The sequence below is a fragment of the Elephantulus edwardii genome, unplaced genomic scaffold (genome assembly GCF_000299155.1).
Source record: "Elephantulus edwardii isolate Elephantulus edwardi_28Jun2011 unplaced genomic scaffold, EleEdw1.0 scaffold00020, whole genome shotgun sequence".
NCBI lineage: Eukaryota > Metazoa > Chordata > Mammalia > Macroscelidea > Macroscelididae > Elephantulus > Elephantulus edwardii.
In genome coordinates this window covers 11917157-11937778 of record NW_006399770.1, presented here as the reverse complement: position 1 = coordinate 11937778, position 20622 = coordinate 11917157, and the positions used below count along the sequence as shown (strand labels likewise).

General features: G+C 38.3%; 1 protein-coding gene across 2 annotated transcripts in view; it reads left to right on the top strand.

Moving 5' to 3' along the window:
• Window positions 1-20622, top strand: part of LOC102864656 (lipid phosphate phosphatase-related protein type 5-like) — a 248951-nt gene that overhangs the window by 93764 nt on the left and 134565 nt on the right. For both annotated transcript variants that reach the window (XM_006882432.1, XM_006882433.1), the window contains exon 3: window positions 4015-4265. In XM_006882432.1, coding sequence (XP_006882494.1) covers window positions 4015-4265 — 251 coding nt within the window. The remainder of the gene's footprint in view (window positions 1-4014; window positions 4266-20622) is intronic.

Sequence of the window (20622 nt, the reverse complement as noted above, 5' to 3'; positions counted from 1 at the left end):
ATACTAGGTAGACCTCTTAATTGACTGTTATTCAAATATATGCACCAACAACTAGAGCCAAAGAGGAGAAGATTGAGAGTTCCTAGCAACTTTTGCAATCCAAAATAGACCAAACTTGCAATCAGAATGCATTAATAATTATTGGAGGTTTGGATGCAAAAGTTGGGAAAAATGAGGAAGGACTAGTAGTAGAAAAGTATGGACTTGGTGATAGAAATGAGGCTGGAGATTGATCAAGTTGCAGTTAAAACCAGACCAGGCACCGATTTGGGAACAGTCAATTACTCACATCCAAGTTTAAATTGAAGCTGAGGAAAAGGAAAACTACTCCATCAGAGTCTAACTGTGACCTTGAGCTTATCCCAGTTGAATTTAAGAATCACCTGAAGAACAGGTTTGAGACATTGAATACCAAGGATTGAAGACCAGAGGAACTGTGGGAGGATATCAAGGATAGCATCCATGAGGACAGCAAAAGATCATTACAAAGAGGGAGGAAGAAAAAAAAAATCCAAAATGGATATTAAAAGAGACTTTGAAAATTCTGTTAAAGTGTCGAAAACTAAAACAAAAGGAAGAGATGTCGAAGTAAAAGAGGTGAACAGAAAGGCTCAAAAGGCAGCTTGAGAGGACAAAGCAAATTATGATGACGAAATGTGCAAAGAGCTGGAGTGAGAAAATAAACATAGAACTTGCTTGCCATTTCTCAAGCTGAAGGAAGTGAAGAACAAATTCAAGCCTCGAGTGAAAGATGCTATGGGCATAATCTTGAAAGATCGAGGAACCATCAAAAGATGACAGAATATTCAGAATCACTGTTCCAAAAAGAATTGGTTGACAGAGAAAAATTTCAGGAACCACCTTATGAACAAGATCCAATGGTGATGAAAGATGAAGTTCAAGCAGCACTGAAGGCATTGGCAAAAAATAAGGCCTCAAGGGTGGATGGGATACCAATTAACATGTTAAAGTAACAGATGCAACCCTGGATGTGCCCACCAGTTTATATAAGGAAGTTTGGACCACAGCTACTTGGCTGACTGTCTGGAAGGCGGCCCATTTTGTCCCCATTCCCAATAAAGATGATACAAAAGATTGTGGAAACTATTGAACATATCACTAATATCTCATGAAAACAAAATACTCTTGAAGATCATGGGGTCTCACGGTTTGATGGGTGGAGGTGGGTGGGTTGGGGAGGTGGGTGGATCCAGTGTGAGGGGCAATGTATACAACATTTGTAGATAAACCAGTGTAATAATAATAATAAAAAGAATGAGGATAAAAACCAAAACCAAACAAACAAAAAAGTGACTAGAACAGTACATTGTCAAGGAGCTACCAGAAATACAAGCCAGTTTTAGGAGAGGCCACAGCATAAGAGATAACATTGTTGGTGTCAGATGGATTCTGAAAGCAGAGAGTATCAGAAGAATACATGTTTGTGCTTTATTGACTGTGCACAGGCATTTGACTGTAGATTATAACAAATGATGGCTTTCATTGAGAAGAATGAAAATCTCAGAACACTTAATTTGGCTCATAGGGAATCTATACAAAGACCAAGAAACTTGTGCAAAGAGAGCAAGGGAACAGTGCATAGTTTAAGATCAGGAAAGGTGTGAATCCAGTATCCTTTCCCGGTACCTATTAGGTCTGTGTGCTGAGCAAATAATAAGATGGACTGTGTAAACAGGAATGTGGTATCAAGATTGGAGGAAGATCTATCAACAACCTGCATTATGCTGATGATACAACTTTGCTTGCTGAAGGTGAGGAGCATATGAAGTGCTGCTGCAGAGATCAAGGACCACAGCCTTTGGAATGGATTATATCTCAATGTTAAGAAGACAAAGATTCTCAGCGCTGGCCCAGCAGTTGGCATTATGATATATGGAGAAAAGATTGAAGCTGTCAATGATTTAATCTTGCTTGGATCAACAGTCAACACCCTTGATACTAGAAGTCAGGAAATAAGGAGAGTTATTGCATTGTTCAAGTCTGCTCTCAGGGACCTCTCCAAAACATAGAAGAGCAATGATGTTAGTTTGAAGACTAAAGTGTGCCTGATTCCGACTATAGTTTTCTAATCACTTACTGTGCATCTGAGAGTTGGACAGTGAATAAGCATAACAATAAAAGTTAATGGGTTTCAGTTGCAGTGCTGGAGAAGAATATTGAATATCCCATGGAATGCCTAAAAAACAAAAGGATATGTCTTGGAAAGGGTTCAGCCAGAGTGCTCCTTGAAGGCAAGGATTATGAAGCTTTGTCTTTCTTACTTTGGACATGTAGCTAAGCAGTGTTATTTCTTGGAAAGAAGCATCAGGCTCGTAAAGATAAAGGGTCAGCGAAGGAGAGGAAAAACCCTCAACTAGATAGATTGACATTGTGACATCAGCAGTGGACTTTAGTGTGTCAGAGATGATGAGGGTGGCACGAAATAGGACCACTTTCAGAATAGCTGTTAATAGGACTGTTATGAGTCATACTCAATTCAGTGACACTTAACAACAACAATGGTGCCTCTGTTTATGACTATTTGGATAGAGTTTTGCTTTGTGGGTGTGTGTGTATGAACCTTTAAAAATCTTAAATAATATTCTGAAAATTAAAAGGATTGCCATGTAATTCAGTAATTCAGGAAGATTATCCAAACCTTCACAACTTTCCAGACAATTTCTGTTATAGTCAGCAGTGCTATATAGGCTTAGGAAGCAAATCATCCAAAAACATCTGGCTAAGAAGAAAAAGATCTCATTAGAGTAGAACCACATAATAATTTAAGTAATCACTTATTTTCAGTAATAGCATTTTGGCTTAGTTTTTAAAGGTCTTGATGGATTTTATTTCACAAAATTACTAACGTGGGTGTTCCTTTACACTGCTACCATAGCCTTGAAGGTTATATCTGCAAGTTCAGTTGAAAATTATGCCCAAAATTTTTATTTTGACTACTTAAATAGGAAAAGAATTTTGACAATAATGATGAATGTCATTAATATGTTCTTATTATTCTAGTAAATTGGCAAGTTCTTTACAGAGGTGAAAATAAACATATTCTTTAATCCCTTAAAGTGACCAAACCATATGCACTTAACACTGTGAAATAATTGAAGTTTTATCATTTTTATAGCCTTACTGTTTTCAAAATTGCTCTAATTTTGAGAAAGTATCTGAATATGGGCCATATTTTAAAAGATGACATGAGACTAAATTACTACCCAAAATGTAACTTTAATTTTTTAAAATATGTGTTCTAAAGGCAATATGAGTATTGATCTGATATATTCTGCTTCAATTCATGTTTTCTATATTTAAATGAAAAATTATACATTGAATTTTACTGCTAAATTTCTACCTCCAGAAGAGTTAGTATTAGTGGTGCATAAGAGATGCAAAGAGAAGGGAAATAACTGTTTTGGTTTCTGTTAGTTAGATAGAAAAATTATTTTCAAAAAAGTAGGGAAATGCATAAACACCGCTTACATGAATAGGATATTGTAGATGGTGCCCTCTCAGAGAAAAAATGCTTCCATCTGACAAATCAGATTCTCCAAACACTGTCTTAGGATATATTTTCTTCTTTTATGTTGTAAATCTATCATGCATAAAAATGTAGCCACTGGTGGAAAACTTAACTATATTAAATAATGCTCTCATTCTTCTGAAAGACTGAGGAGGGAACTGGGGAGAAGTGACTTAGAAGGCAATACAGAAAATAAGTGGATATCCAGACATTGTATTGTCTTTAATGTTGTAATACACATTGTTCCAGGCTTGAGTGAGTGAGTGAAAAATCAGTAAACTTTGTGAATTTTCACTCAAATCACAGAAATAAAAAGCTAATGATCCTACCATAAAATACCAGTAACTCTGAATTTGTAAACATTTTTTTAAAAGGAGCCACATATATGTGTAAGAAATGTTTTATCCTTTGTAAAATAGTTCCACATTGCTTTAATGTAAATGGAAATAAAACATACTGTTAAAATTATTTGTTTTCTTCCTCAGGAATTTACACGTTTGGATTATTTGCTACAGATATCTTTGTAAATGCTGGACAAGTAGTTACAGGGAATCTGGCTCCACATTTTCTTGCCCTGTGTAAACCCAACTATACGGCGCTGGGATGCCAGCAGTATACACAGTTCATCAGTGGAGAGGAGGCCTGTACCGGCAACCCAGACCTCATCATGAGGGCAAGGAAAACGTTTCCATCCAAAGAAGCGGCCCTCAGTGTCTATGCAGCTATGTACCTGGCAGTAAGTAAGGATTATTAAATAGCCTTGTTTTGTGTTTTTGTTCTTTTATCAAATGTAGAAGTTATTTCTTTTTCCTTGCAAGAATGACAATCACACAACTTTCTGTAGGCCATTTAATCTGTTATTAATAAGAAATGTTTGTACTGTGAATCAAATTAAGTCGTTTGACTCTCATGAGATTGTGTGGGTAGTTGGTTGTACAGAAAATATAGCCATTAGCGTTTCTGTTTGAGACTATGTTTGTCTTTATATTAAAGAGGATTTAATGGAAACAGATTTGTCCTGTAGCTTTCCCATGAACTTGTACCAGAACAATTAAGATAATTACCCAGGCCTCTCAGAGGCCTCCTCAAACTCTGATATTCCCTAGAGGAGATAGAGAAAAGGACATTCTTTACCTCGAAGGCTCTTTTGCTTTTTGTAACTATAGCATTATGATTTCTTAACCAAAAAATAAAATCAGTTGTCATGGGAATAACTCCATGTACTCCTCTGGAATACTGACTAATTTTATGTGTTGTAGAATAGTACTGCACCCCATGATATCCTGTCAACATGAGGATACATGGAGAAAAGATTCAAGTTGTCCCCAGTTTCATCTTACTTGGATCCTCAGTCAACACCCTTGGTACCTTTAGTCAAGAAATAAGGAGACATACTGGGAGAGTCTATAGTCAGGGACTTCTCCAAATTATTAAGCAACAGTGATTTCAGTTTGAGGACTAAGGAGCTTCTGCTTACGACTCAGGCCATGTCTTTCTGATCACTTGTTGTGCATCTGAAAGCTGCACAATGAAGAAGGATGACAGAAGAAGAATTAATGTGTTTTAGCTGTGATATTGCAGTAGACTACTGAATCTCATGGACTGCCCAAAGAACAAACATATGTCTTGAAGAAAGTGCAGTTAGAGTGTTCCTTGGAGGCAAAGATGATAAAGTTTCATCTCACATGTGTTGGGCATGTTGGTTGTCTTATATGTGCCATTCATGACAGATTTATGCCACTGGGCATAATTTTTTTCTATTTTCATCAGTGTTACGCAGTATTTAATAAATTTTCAATAATTTTTAATGGTGCATAATGCTCAGTTTTGCAAATGTCCCAGAGTTTCTTTAGCCATATGCACTAGGTTGTTTCTAACCTTTGCCAGTAGAAACAGTGCTGAAATAAACGTGTCTGTATATCAGTTTATATTACAGTTTTTATATCTTTGTAGTATATACGTAATGGTGGAGTTACTGGATCAAATAGTACTTTTATTTCCAACTTTCTATGAAAGTGCCACACTGCTCTTGGTTTAGTGGTTGAGTGTTCAACTGTTCATACTATGCAGAGACTCCCCAGAATATAAAGAAAGTGTAGTTTAGAAATGTATTAGAATTACATTCAGATATAACTATCCAAAATGGCCTTCTATCTTATGTTTTTCCTAAGTTGAGTAATTGCTATAACTTTGGAGGCAAGAATAAGGTCCTGAATGCAGTTGTTATAGGAACATGAGGTAGAATGGTCATAGCTATTACAGGATTGATAGGAGAACTGGAGGACAAACTTGGCAGGAAACTTTATTTCAACTTTTGTCATCAACTTTTTTTTCTTCCAATCCCAGAACTTTATCATTGAGTTGTGGAGTGGGGACCTAAAGTATGCAGTGTAAGCTTCCCATAAACTCAAGTAAGAATTCTAGAGAATTTGAATGGCTTTTAAGATTCTCCTGTTCTGTGGTGCTAATAGCTGTTTCATTTTATTTCAGCTCATGGGCAAAAAAACTTGTGAATAATCAGGGTCAACCTGAAAACAAATTCGTAATACTTAGAAAAATTGAGGCTCATTTTTACCTCAAATAACTATTTTATGAGGGTAGTGTTTCCAGTGAGAACATGCAAGCTTGATAAATAAAAGCAAAGAAAAATACCTAGCTATGTCCTGTGACATCTTTACTTGAGATAGGGAACAAAGATTACTAAAAGAGAAGGCGAATCTAGGCAATGAAATATATAACTTTTGCAATGGCAGAATAATCTTAGAGACCAAGAGAGCAGATACATTAACTTTTGAAGAATTTTTATGATAAGGCTGTACTATTCCCTGCTGTCTACATTTAAAAAATTTCCTCAGAAGAATGTTTATAGAATTAAGGATAAACTCCTTTCCTACTCATTTTCTCTTCTACTCTCTTTGGTCTTTTGTAGGATTTGCTACAGAGCACAGCGTCCTCCATACCTTTATGCTGTGTTTCCATTGTCATTTATTTAATTTACTGTGGTTTGCTTAGCCCGTCAGTTTTACCTCTTTTTCTTTTTTTAGATTAATTTTAATGAAAGTTTACAGCGACTTAGGATTTCTTCAGTTTTATTTCTGTCTTCATATTCTGGGGTACCACTAGGCCTAATAGGAAATCTACTAACTCAGCCATGAATTTATTCATTTATTCATTTTTTTGTATGTTAGAAGTTGTTTCACTTCTGCCAGAATATTAAGCATTCAACCTTAAATGAAGATTTAAAAAGAGAGTGAATCGGAAATTACAACGTAACCTAAGTCTAAATATCTAAGTCTGATGTTTCTGTTTGTATCTGGATGTGCATGGTAACCTATTGGCATATACCTTTTTTCTCCAGCCGGTGACTTGAAACAAAGTCCAGATTAATTTCTGCTCCAAGGACTTGCTACCTGAATACTTAGCTCAAAGAGCTGATCACTTTTACCTCTACAACTAGGGTTTAGTGATCACAAATGGCTTTTATTTTTTTTAAATTCCGTTTAAAGAGTGATTTCAAAGATGTTGTCAAGAAGGAAAGCATTTCCTTTTATACAATTTAAGAATTTTGACAAAATATATACCTGGTCTACTGGCTGCCTGCAGACATTGTATTAGCAGCTTCTGAATTATAAGCGATATTCTTCTAGCTATTTGTTGACTTGACTCTGACCACTGCTGACCCCATATGTGTTGTCAGAATGGGACTGTGCTCTGTAGAATTTTTGATGGCTATCTTTTCAGAGATAAGCTTCCAGCTTTCTCCTTAAGTGTCTCTGAGTGGTCTCAAGTGGCCACCTTTTCTGTTAGCCAGTAAGCACATTATCCATCTGTGCCACCAAGGAACTTCCGCTTTGCAGTAAAGACTTAGAGATACAACTGCAGTAAAATCTAGGGAAAGCAGAACCTGTGCATGGTGGAAACCTGTCAGAGAAGGAAAGCACAAGTATTTTCCAGTAAAAGAAATGATAGGAAGAGGTAAAATGTTATGCTGTCCAAGGTGGAAAGCTTGGGAGAACTGGAGAAAAGGAGCAATTCTGTCCATTCCCAGTTCTCTCATGTGCACTCTTACACCTCCTTCTATTATCCACTACTGTCAAATCCATTCCAACTTAGAGTAAACTCTCCATCAATTTACAAAGTTGTAAATATCTAGGGGAAGAGACTTTCTTATGTGGAGAAAGATTGGCTCCTTTTGAGACCATCTCCTGTGGAAACTTTCTCCTGTGGAGTGACTGGTAGATTCGAACTGCAGACATTATGGTGAACAACTTGACACTGCACCACAAGCCTCCATTTACTGACTGCAGTGGTTCCAAATGTTCCAAAGAGGAAAAGACCACATCCTAATAGCCTTAATGAGCACACAGAGAGCTGGATTCCCTCTTCCCACATAATCTCTACAACCTGTAAAAGTTAAAACTGAGGGTGCAGATGGGAATCTTTGAGAGAGAGAGAGAGAAAGGAAAAAACATTTAAGAAACACTCTAGCAGAAATCAGTTCAGACTAAAAGTCGGGATTTCTGCATGTAATTACTTTGATGGGTACTCCTGTCTTGTTAACAATAGATTCTTTTCTCTGCTTACTGCTTTTTCTCTCTTTCCTGACCGCCATTCTGTGTCTGTATGTCTTAGTGTGGGTGGCTGCTATGGCAACTCTGAATATAACTGCTGCTGCCACAGTAGGCTTTACAGTCAGCTCATGTTGTTATATTTGATCCCATATACAAATATATTTCTTCCCAGCCTCACTAGGGACACCTTGGGAAAACTTTATAATAGATATCTTGGAGCATTTCAGACTGGTCCAGTTTTAAGAAATGCCTGTAGAATTTGGATCAGTAGGTAAATAGGCTAGGACAGTTAGATACTCAGCTTTCTCAGTGGAAATGACATTGTGGCTGAACTTAGTTACACACATCCACAGACACCAACAGAACAAGCACACTAAACACCTTGGTAGCACAGTGGTTAAGTACTCACCTGCTAAACTTGGCTCTTCTATGGAGTAATTCTACTCTGTCTCTAAACTTGCTGTCAATTCAAGGACAAGGGATATTTGTGTGTATGTATGTATGCTGAAGGGGTTAAAAACATGAATGAATGGAAATCCAAAACCTCTGTAAAAAAAATTAAAAATTATAAAAAACAACAACAACAACAAAACATGAACATAAAGAGCTAAAAAGAAATGATCCCTATTGTGAAATAGGACAACACTGGTAGCTTAGTTGGTTGTGCTGCTGACCCAAAGGCATGCAGTTTGAATCCACCAGCTGTTCTGTGTGGAGAAATATGGGCAGTCACCTATCATGTAATTTACAGCCTGTGAAAACCCACTGGAGGGTCAGCTGTCAGTCCATTATGACTCAAAGGCAATGGATGAGTTTTGAGTATAAGGGTCTCCAGAGGGTTGGGCGGTCTAATCGGTAAAGAGACATGTTGCCAATCCAAAGGTAAGTGGTTCGAATGTCCTTCAGGGGAAAGAAGAGCAGTCTCCTCCCTTGAGTTTCACATCCTCTGAAAACCCACTGGAGAGTCAGCTAGGAGCTGGCTCTGACTCGATGACACATAACAACAAGGAGCTCTCGTGCTGTAGTCCATAACATGTAAAGCTTCTAACCAAAAGACTGTGCCTCTTCATTAGTTCAGATGTACTTGGAGCTCCAAAAGAGAAATATGAGTAGCCTTCTAGAGTTGACAACCTCGGAAACTGAATAGCGTATCGCCATGATCAGAATCGATTCGGTGACAGTGAGTTGAGTTATTGAGTTGATTATGAAGTAGGAGAGTAATAATTGAGGCATACCTCCCTGATGCTTCACTTTGTAGATTAGTAAATGAAATCAAGGAACTTGATTTAGCATCTGACTCTAATTAAAGCTTTGGGAATAATTTGAACACACAGTTCTCCTTTTAATAAGAACCTTTCAGGGAAAAAAAAAAATCTCCCGTGACTATTTTTGAAAATGCTGTTGGTTTTCCTGGAAAAAAAAATCTGAAAGTTATTTAACCTTCAAACTGTCATGTTAAATTTATAATTCTGTGTTGAATTACATTAGAATATTTAAATTTAGCTTTATGGTAGTTCTTTTCGTATGAAGTGGATAAAGTATTTTCCTATTAAAACCAAATGAAGTGCAATATTAGGAAGGAGAAATCTTGATTGGTGATCTTTAAAATGCCTTCTTTCTCAGAAAAAAAACCTCAAAAAACAGACACAAAAAATCATCCAACAGAACAAACTAAACCTGTTCTACTCAGCGTCCATATAGGATAGAGTAGTATTGTCTCATAATGTTTCCATGGGTGTAAATACTTATAAAAGTAGTCAGCTTCATTTTTCTCTCAGGAGCAACTGATTGATGAGTTTGAACTGCTGACCTTTTGTTTATTAGTTAAGCATTTAAACACCTTTGCTATAGGTCTCCTTAGTTACTTTGTAGTTCATTTCACAAACTCTTGAAATGTTGCTATTGCTATGTAAGGTGGAGTTGGAAGCACCTCATGATGGACCATCAGCAGATTTTCAGAGGCTGTAAATTGCAAGGGAGAAGATTGTCCATCTTTCTCTCAAGGAGCAACTGGTGGATTTGAACTGCCTGCAGTGGGTCCTTGCCATGAGATTGTGTCATGGGTTAGCAGTGCAGCTCCTTACCACTAGGCCAAATAGAAAACCATATAATCATCCCATTAGATTACTTATAACCCAGACCTCAGTTGTTTTGTACTGTCAGGCCAGAACTGACTCATAGGTCAACCTCCAGCAGATTTTCAGAGGCAGTAAAACACACAGGAGATTGTCTATTCTCCTGTGGAGCAGCTGGTGGATTCAAATTGCTTGCCTTTGGGATTGCAGCACAGTTTATACCACTAGGTCACCAGAGCTCCTCTGAAAACATTAAGGGAGAAAAGAAAACGAAGAGTGAGTTACATTTGGTAGCCTCTGCTTCCATTACATATTACTGCATAGCAAACCACCTAAATCTCAAAAACAGTAACATTTCTCAGATTCTCAGAATCCTGTGGGTGGACTGTGGTTTTCCTGCTAGTGAAGTTTTGCGTCACTTATGGGCTCTATCCAGCTAACCATTCAGCTAGCGCCTGAGATCAGCTGGCACCGTTCTGAGAGCTGGGCTTTTCTCACTGCAGTGATTGGCATCATCCTATTCTCACTTCCTACGTGACTACCTCTTATAATAAGCACACGCTGTCCCATGCACAGTATTCATTTCTCACAGGCTGCTGAGGCAAGTGCTAAATGAACACAATCCGTTGGTATCTGATTGACCTTCCCCTAATTAATAACTTCTCATTTAATTCTGAGGGGCTCTGGTGGCGTAATGTATAATGGATTGAACTGCTAGGAGGAGCCCAGCAGTTCAAATCCATAAGCTGGTGCACCAGAGAAAGTTGAAAATTCCCCTTCCAGGAAGACGCAGAGCCATGGAAACCCAGTAAGGGGTCACCTTGAAGCTGAATCGGCTTGAAAGCAGTGAGTTTATATAGTCTGTATAGACCATGGACAGGCTGTCTTTCTGTGGTTACGGAATACATTTCAGTTTAGGTGCAGCAGTTGGGTTTATGACATTGGTCAGGGATTGTGTTTAAAGGAAGGAGGGTGGGTAAATTGAACGCTCCGCTGCCTTCACACATTTGTCTTCAGTGCACTGATGAAATCTGGCTCTGCCATTGCACAGCCATTCTTCTAAATTGTCCCAGCTCCAGCAACAGTAATTTAATGTTGAAATGTATTAGGTACCAGCACTCTACATTTTAAATCAGCAAATTTGATTAGATGTCCACTAGGTGATTTATCAAAAAGTATTTATTGAACTTCCACTCTTAATGTGACTGCTGTACCATTACTGTGACTACTGGGGGAATGACCACTATTATTATTCAGTTGACGTATCTCTTCCAAGCCTTTAGCTGAGTCTCAGTGGTAGACAGTGGGAAAGATACAGAACAAATCTGTGAAGTACTCATCTGATACTCAGATTTTAAATACTCCTATTAAAGTTTACTTCTCCTCCTTCACACCTCCATAAACTTCAGAGTTTTAAATCTTTGACTTAGTATCTTATGACATTCCCAGTTCATTGCTCTTATTGTTGTTAGGTGCTGTTGAGTTGAGTATGGCTCATAGCAACCCTATGAACAGCATGCTTGAATCCTGGCCTATGCTGTAACTTCCGCATCATATCTGACACACTTGAGCCTATTGCTACAGTCACTGCATCAATCCATCTTGTTGGGGATCTTTTTCTCTTTTGCTGACTCTATCTTTTCAAGTATGATATTCCTTTTCAATGAATAGCTTCTCCTAGAAACACATACAAAGTTGGAGAGATATTTTTTCCTGAGGAACAACTGGTAGATTTAAAACATTTGCCTTTGGGTTAGCAATGCAGCTCCCTACCACTAGGGCATTAGAGATCCCAGGTAAATTGCATATCTAAGAATTCTATGAGTGATATATGACTTTTATTGGCTCGGCTCCGTGGCCAACACTCTTGGCACCAGCAGCCAGGAAATCAAAAAACATATTGTGATGGGAAAGTCTGCTATTAGGGAACTCTCTAAAGTACTCAAGAGCAACGGTGTGTCTCTGGAGACTAAGGTGCATCTGATACAGGCCATGGTCTTTACAATCACTTGTTATTCATCAGAGAGTTGGACAATGACTAGGAGGATAGAAGGAGAATTGATGCCTTTGAGCTGTGGTGCTGGAGAAGAGTATTGAGTGTACCATGGACTGCCAAGGAAACAAACCCGATTCATTGTGGAGAGGGTTAAACCAGGCTACTCCTTGGAGGCAAGGATTCTGGGGCTTCGTCTGACATACTTTGGACATATTGTAAGAAGGGACAGGTCCTTGGAGAGGGTCATCATGCTTGGGAGGGTGGAGGGACAGTGCAGGAGGGGAAGACCCTCTATGAAGTGGATTGATTCAGTGACTGGGATAATTGGGATGGGTGTGTCGGAGTCAGTGAGATTGGCACAGGATAGAGCAGGGTTTAGGGCTGTTGTACATAGGGTTGCTATGAGTTGCGAACGACTCGATGGCACATAACAACAACAACAACAATCTTCCATCCCTTCACAGAAAACCCTGTGTTTTCAACAGCTTAACATATGCACTGAGCAGCATGAGATCATCAGTCCTGCTAATAGATTTGACATAGTTCCAGCCAACAGCAAAGACCATTGACATTTCAGTTAGTGCATGTGGGCTTATTATGGGTAAATATACTATTCTATTAGGCTTGGGGAAATATTGAGAATATGTCATAGAATATCATTAATATGACTGGCGTTGCATAGGTGTTAGGAAACTCCAGCTTGAGGACAGTTGGAAGTGTCTCACACACTCTAATTAGGAAAACAGGGCATGCTATTATAGTAAAATGTCATGTAATTACAGCTCTTAAAGCCTGAGGCACTTGTGAATTCATAGACCCCTCCCCCATAAAACAAAAAAAAGCAATAATGCTGTTTTACAACTGCAGCACTATAAATTATGAATATTATACAGGAATACATCTTACTTAGTCTAAAAGATCATTTTTTCCTTTATGCATTCAAAAGAAAGGAATGCATTTTTGTGGATCCCTAGAAGTATTGTTCCTAACTTGTCTACTGGGTAAGTTAGTCCCAAGGATGCTGTTAGTTGTTACAGAGTTGATTCTAATTCATGGTGACCCCATGTGTGCAGAATAAAACTACTCTATAGAACTTTCAAAGTCGTGACACTTTGGAAGCAGATCACCAGGCCTGAGGCACCTGAATGTGTTTTAATTGAGTGGAACTTTTAACTGTTTGTACCAGCTCGAGACTCCTGCCCAAACATATGGCACTAGAGTATTTTAGATTGCTTCCATTGGAAGCAACTCCAAATGGAATTCCATTAGATTTCCATTAATTGAAAATACAATGACATGGGTCAGACACACCTTAATCCTAAAAGTAGCATCTGTCTTTAACTCAGAACTTAAATTTATTGCTGTTCAGTCAGAGTCAACCCATAGCCGACCTATTAGGTTTCCAACGGAATAAATTACATGAGAGATTGCCTCTATTTTTCCTTCTTCTTGTTGTTGTTCCTTTGTGCCGTCGAGTCACTGGCAACTCATAGCGACCCTATGTACAACAGCCCTAAACTCTGCTCTGTCCTGTGCCAATCACACTGTCTCTGACACTATCATCCTGATTACCCCAGTCACTGAATCAATCCACCTCATAGAGGGCCTTTCCCCTCCTGCGCTGTCCCTCCACCCTCCCAAGCCTGATGTCCTTCTCCAAGGACTGGTTTCTCCTCACAACATGTCCAAAGTATCTTAGACGGAGCCTCAGAATCCTTGCTTCCAAGGAGCCACCTGGTTTAACCCTTTCCAGGACGAATCTCTTTGTTTTCCCAGCAGTCCATGGTATTCTCAATACTCTTCTCCAGCACCACACCTCAAAGGCATCAATTCTCCTTCTATACTCCTTGGTCATTGTCCAACTTTCTGATGCATAACAAGTGATTATGAAGACCATGGCCTGTATCAAACACACCTTAATCTCCAGAGATGACAAAGAGTGTCATCTAATACCAAGGTGAAAAGGGATCGCTTTTGGCCAATACCACTAGGGAATGCTTCATAAATACATGGTAGTGTACATGTAGACTGAGAGTTTATATTTTGGCATGAATCTAAATGTTACTGATGTCATAGATTAGATTTTGTACCCTAGAAAAAACATGTATGTTGTGGTCCCCTATAAACTGATAAATCAAGCAGTTGTAAAATGGCTAAGGTACATCTGATTCAGACTAATTCCTATAGTTATTTCTAAATATAGTCATTTTTCTTCACTTATCAGAGTTCTCACATCCCTGTTATTGGCCTAGGGTGGGAGCAGATAGTGTGGGAATATTTGTTGAGAAATAGCCTCTCTCTTTCTCTTTCAAAAGTGTTATCTTTCATGGGGTGATTGAAAAGGAAATGGTAACTGGTAGTTAAGGAGCTGAAGAAAAAATTTCAAAGGACAGCTTAGGAAGACAAGGCAAAGTATTAAAATGAAATGTGCAAGGAACTGGAGTTAGAAAATCAAAAGGGCCAAACTTGTTCAGCATTTCTTAAGCAGAGGGGACTAAAGAACAAATTCAAACCACGAATTGCTTAAGGATACTATGGGCAGAATATTGAATGATTCAGGAAACATTAAAAGCAGATGGAAGAGTATACAGAGTCATAATACAAAAAAAAATTGCCTGTAATAGAAAAATTTTGAGAAACAACATATGATCAAGAGGCAGTGGTGATGACGGAAGAAGTTCATGCTGCTCTGAAGGACTTGGCAAAAAATAAAGCCCCAGGAATTTATGGAATGAAAATTGATGTATTTCAACAAACACATGCTGCCCTGAATGTGCTAATCAAGTTGTGCCAAGAAGTCTGGAGAACAACTACTTGGCTGACTGCCTGGAAGAGATCCATAGTTATTACCATTCCAAAAAAAGGTGACCTGAGAGAGTGTGAAAATTATCAAACAGTATCACACACTAGTAAAATTTTGCTGAAAATTGTTTAGAAATGACTGAAAGAGTACGTTGACAGAGAACTACCAGAAATAAAAGCTGGGTTTAGAAGGGGTAATGACACTAGAGATATTATTGCCAATGTCAGACGGATCTTGACAGAAAGCAAAGAGTACCAGGGGAATGTCTATCTGTGTTTCATTGACTATACAAAGGCATTTGACTGTATGTACCACAACAAGTGGCAACCTTGAGGAAAATGGGAATCTCAGACTACTTGATTATGCTTATGTGAAACCTATACTTGGACCAGGAAGCAGTCCTCAGAGCAGAGAAAGACTGCATCTTTCAAAATCAAGAAAGGAGTGTATCAAATTTGCATTCTCTCTCCATACTTTTTCAATCTGTATGCAGAACAGATCATGGAAGACTCATCAACAACCTCTGTTATGCAGATGATGCAACCTTGCTTGACTGAAGAAGACCAGAAGTGCTTACTGAAGAAGGTCAAGGATTGCAGTCTTAATTATTAATTGAAGCTCAACATCAAGAAGACAAAGGTTCTTATCACTGGGCCAATAGATAGTTGGATGGCCATGATAGTTGGAGAAGAGATTGAGGTTGTTAACAATTACAGCTTGCTCGACTCCACAGTCAACACTCTTAAAACCAGCAGTCAGTAAATCAAAACACGAATTGCATTGGGAAAACCTCTCCAAGAGTACTGAAAAGCAATGATGTTAGACTAAAAACAAAGGTGTGCCTAATCCAGGCCATGGTCTTCACAGTTACTTGTGCATTAGAGAGCTGGACAATGTCTAAGGATGAAAGAAAAAAAATTGATGCCTTCTAATTGTGGTGCTGGAGAAAAGTCTTAAACATACCATGGACTGCCAAGAAAACAAATAGGTCTGTCTTAGAGGAAATGAAACCAAGTTTCTCCTTGGAAGCCAGGATTTTGAAGCTCTATATTTTGGGCACATGGCCAGGAGAGGCTAGTCCTTGGAGAAGTGCGTCGTGCTCAGTAGGGTGGAGGGACAGCGTAGGAGAAGAAGACCCTGGATGAGATAGATTGACACAGTAACTGGGGCAATGGGGGTTGGTGTGTTGAAATTAGCGAGAGTGGCTTAGAACAGGGCAGGGTTCAGAGCTTCTTTACACAGGGTCACTGTGGGTAGCAAGTGACTTGCTAGCACATAACAACACAACAACAATGGGTAGCTGCGGACTGTGTCTTTCTGAAGGTTCAGAAAATCTTTGAAACGGAAATCATAAGGCACATCACTCAGACAGCCGCCATCCCATTGATCAAGTCAGTGTTTTCTGACCTTGGCATAAAAGAGTTTCCTCAGCTAAGCTTTCAGTCATCTTTAAAGGTCTTTTGACTCTTAACCAGCAAGTTGTCAGCTATTTCATCAGAGTGCTGAATAAAGCATCTCTTTATAAGATACAAAAGAGCTTGCCTTCACATTTAATTTTTAACTGTTAACTATCCTCTGATCTTTAGTCTATGGATTTATATAAACTGCCTATGTCGTTGAACAGATTGTGTCATTTCTCCTGTCTAGAACAGTCAGCCATCTCAGCTTCCTATAAGTGGGGGTAGTTCTCAGCATATCAGATTCTCAACACAAATTTAGTTGATCAGTTTATCCTAGCAGAACATTCCAGTATGGTCCTACTGGTAATGGTCCTTCTCTAGAATGAAAATAGGAGTGTAAAGGAACTAATAGAGGCAATAAATGTAAAACATAGAGAGGAAGAATCAAGATTAGACAGGGCAGATTTTAATTCAGATCTGATAAAATCTCACCCAGTTTTGAGCAAAGATTGCCCGTTAGAGGAGCTCACATTTGACAAATAGGATCAAACCCTAATACTTTTATCATACGAAGTCTTTAGATGGAGTCGAAGTCCTCAAGAAGTCTGTGTCTTTGCTCCAACCGTGTGGAAAATAAGAAGGATTTTAGGAGACTACTTTTAGCTAATGTTCCCTTGCAACTGATTGATATTTTATTTCTTGAAGGAGATCAGAGCACCTGTGTGGCTGCCATAAATACTTTGATCCAGTTCCAACTCAAAGAGGTTTCTATAAGATGGTGCACAGAAGGGGGCTAATAGCAGAGTGTACCTGTTCTCTTTCTCCTGTCAGATTTATTTGTATGTTGGGTCCTTTAACATCTAATGAAAAGCTAGTCCTAACAATGTCATCTCACTCATTAAGCTTTTTCTGAATTGAGATAGTTCAAGATTTCTAAGCATCTCTCCCACTCTATTACACAAGAGGGTACTTTCTCCTTGTGAACAGATTCTGCTTGAGCTATTTGTTTGCTGATGCCATTTAAAGAAAATCTTGGAAGGGGAACAAAGAACTTCAAATAGGAAGTATAAATGACTGTACAATAATACAGAAATTTAGAGTACAAAAATAATAACCATTACTTTGAATGCTCACTGTGCAGTATATTTGCTGCTTTCTTTTCTTTGTCAAATACAAGAATTGGTCACCTATATATAGATAAGTTACTCTATTAGAATATCGACAATGTAGAAAAGTGTATCTTCTTTCAGTATGCTAAAATTTACACTACAGGAAATCCAACAACTAAATAAAACCTTTTTGCATTACTTCTCATTTCTGAAAGTTCTAGAGAGCCATTGATACTCCTTTCTTTTTTTTTTTTTTCATTTAGTTAATATTTATTAAGCACCTACCCTGTTCCAGATACTGAAATGTAAACTCAAAAGCAGAGGGAATTCTGAGCAATCACTTCTTCAAGAAGTTAAATAATTAAGCTTCAGAAGAGTCCAACTAACAGAAATTCACACAACTCTCTTTTACAGAATTAACAAATATCCACTTTAACTATCACTATGTTGTTGATGTATATTGTCAAGTCGAAACCAACCCATAGTGATACCCCTTTCAGTTATAAACCAGTTGCGAATTAGATTTTGCTCCCCTGGCATGCATACACACCTATGAAGCTGTTACTCAATGGGAATCCACCAGCCATCTTACCAGGAGCCCCTTCAGGTCCTTGCCTTGCTGGTCATCTCAGTAGGTGATATTCCTGGTCATACTTCCTATTTGGAATGTTTCTCCTTTTATCTAGACTTTGAATGCTTTATATTCTCCGAATTAGTTTCCTCCCTACGTGCTGTCTCACAAGATCAAGTGAAGATACACTGTTATTTACAGAATTTCTGTTCATCATCTTTTCTCCCCCTTTTTTCCCTTTGAACTGAATCCCAAAACTCCTTCACTAGCCTTACGCTCTCTTGTATTGAAGTCTAGACTTTCTTCTATGTAGTATCCGTCTCTGACTTAAACACTTAGCATTTTGGAAATCAAAATTATGATTTTGCTACTGATTCAGAGTGGATCCTGCTTTTGCTGATTTGATTATTGACATTCTCTCTGTCCCAGCTTCCCAAGGCTGAAATCTGTCATCATCAGTGCCACCCTCTTCCACACCCCCACATCCAGATGTCTGAGTAATTCTATTGGCTCTACACTTAAAACAGCACTCAAATCCAGGCTGCTAAGTTTCCCACCATAATTCTTTCTCCATTCCTGCTCATCATACACCTTGCTATTGGGGTAAAACTTTTAAGACATGCATTTTAAGTACATCTTTCTTTGACCAAAAGCTTTTCACAGTCTGCCATTGCCAACCTACTAAGGCTCATATTCCTACCTAACACATATGAGTTCCTCTTGGTGATGGCTAATGTATTTTTTCCCTTTAATTTCATAATGCCTTTCCTCATTAACTCAGTTATCAGGTCAAGTTCACCTTCAAGCATTACCAGTAGCTGAACATGGTAATTTCCCTGTACTTCTGCATTTTACTTTTGCAGGAATCTCATAGTATTCCCCTGCCCTTTGAGCTTATTTTCCTTCGTTAAAATTCTAACACCTTTCACAAATTGGTCAGAGTTGTTAATTAGAAATAGTAGAAAGTATAGGTAAAAGCATTCAGATAAAATGAGGTAAAAGGACAGGATGAAAAAACTATGCTCAGGAAATGAGAAAGAACTGATAGAACTCAAGCATCCAGAGAACCACAGCTAGAATCAGACCACAAAAAATGTGGACTGAGCCTCCATTCCCATGAATGTGGATTCCAATGCCATCATTTCTGTATGCCTCTGTTAATATTTATATCACCACAGCTGACAATGGAACAGATTCTCCAACTGTTCTGCTTCTTCTAAGTGTGTTCTTGGTTCCTTGGCTTGAGGAAGATCCTCCAGTAGCATCTCCTTGTAGTTTATGCAGGTTTCTGTGCTTAATGTTTTTGAAATCAGATGTCATGATGTGTAGGACACCCACAATATTGATATGACTTCTATAGTGTACACAACAAAACTCTTTTCCAAAGAGGATCATACCCATATATGTGTTAGGATATATTTAGGGGAACACATTCAATTCAGAATACCTTTCTTGATCTGACAAAAACATTTTCAGAATTCCCAGGTGGTCTACAAGGGGAAAAATGGGCATTGCCAAAACTCTGAGTTGGAGTTCTATACGCCAAAGGTGTAAAAAAGAAATTTTCTGTTCTTTATTTTTTTTTCTATAATTATATTTTATTAATTTTCATAAACATTTACAGAGATTTTGGGCTTCCAATCATTCATTGTTGCACTATTCTCTCTACCCTCCTCCCAGTTTGTTCTTGTCCAAATGCCACAGTGCTTGTCAAAGCCAGTTCTGATTAATCTTCTTTGTCAGTGTATCCTTTGCCATTCCCTATTACTCCTCCCTGAGAGAGACTTCACCCTGAGTCATAAGGAAAAGGGGATGGCGTATTCTCTTAGCTACTTCCTGCTGAAAAGGGACGCTGTGGGTTTCAGGGTGAAGATCTTCTCTCACTACTCTAAAGGGCCCCTTTGGCAGTAGGAAACACATAGACTATTATGGATCTGTTCTTTAAAGGCATCCACTTGTGGTATTTCTTTTAGAAGTTTCTTAGACAGGTAAGAGAAATAAAAAAAAATAGTTTTGCCATATAGAAGACTTAGAAACTTCTTGTTGAGTTGCTTTCAGTTGATAGCAATTCTATATGTTGAAGTGGAGAAATGCTGTATATATGTCTACTATATATCGTAATAGCTATTTTATTATATGGGTGCTCTGGTGGCATAGTTGTAGGCTATTGTACCACTAAGGACAAGGCTGCATCTTCAATGGTTCGAATCCACTAGCTGCCTACAGGATAAAGATGGGCAGTCACCTGTCATTGTGATTTACAGCTTTAGAAACTTGCGAGAGGACCAATATGAATCAGAACCAACTAAATGTTAGTGAATATTTACGCTTTACGACAGTAGCGATCATTAATTGATTTTTTTTGTCTTAAAGTTAATAAATAAGCCAAACGAATGTTTCTGAACATTAAGGATTTTTAAATCTAGTACAGTATTCCATGCATGAGCTAAACTGTGTACTTTCTTCACAAATACTTCACATGCCCACTGTTTGATTGTTTTGCATCTTATACACATCTTAAGAGACCGAGAAGTAACAGAGATTTACAGAATCTAAATAACTTAACAT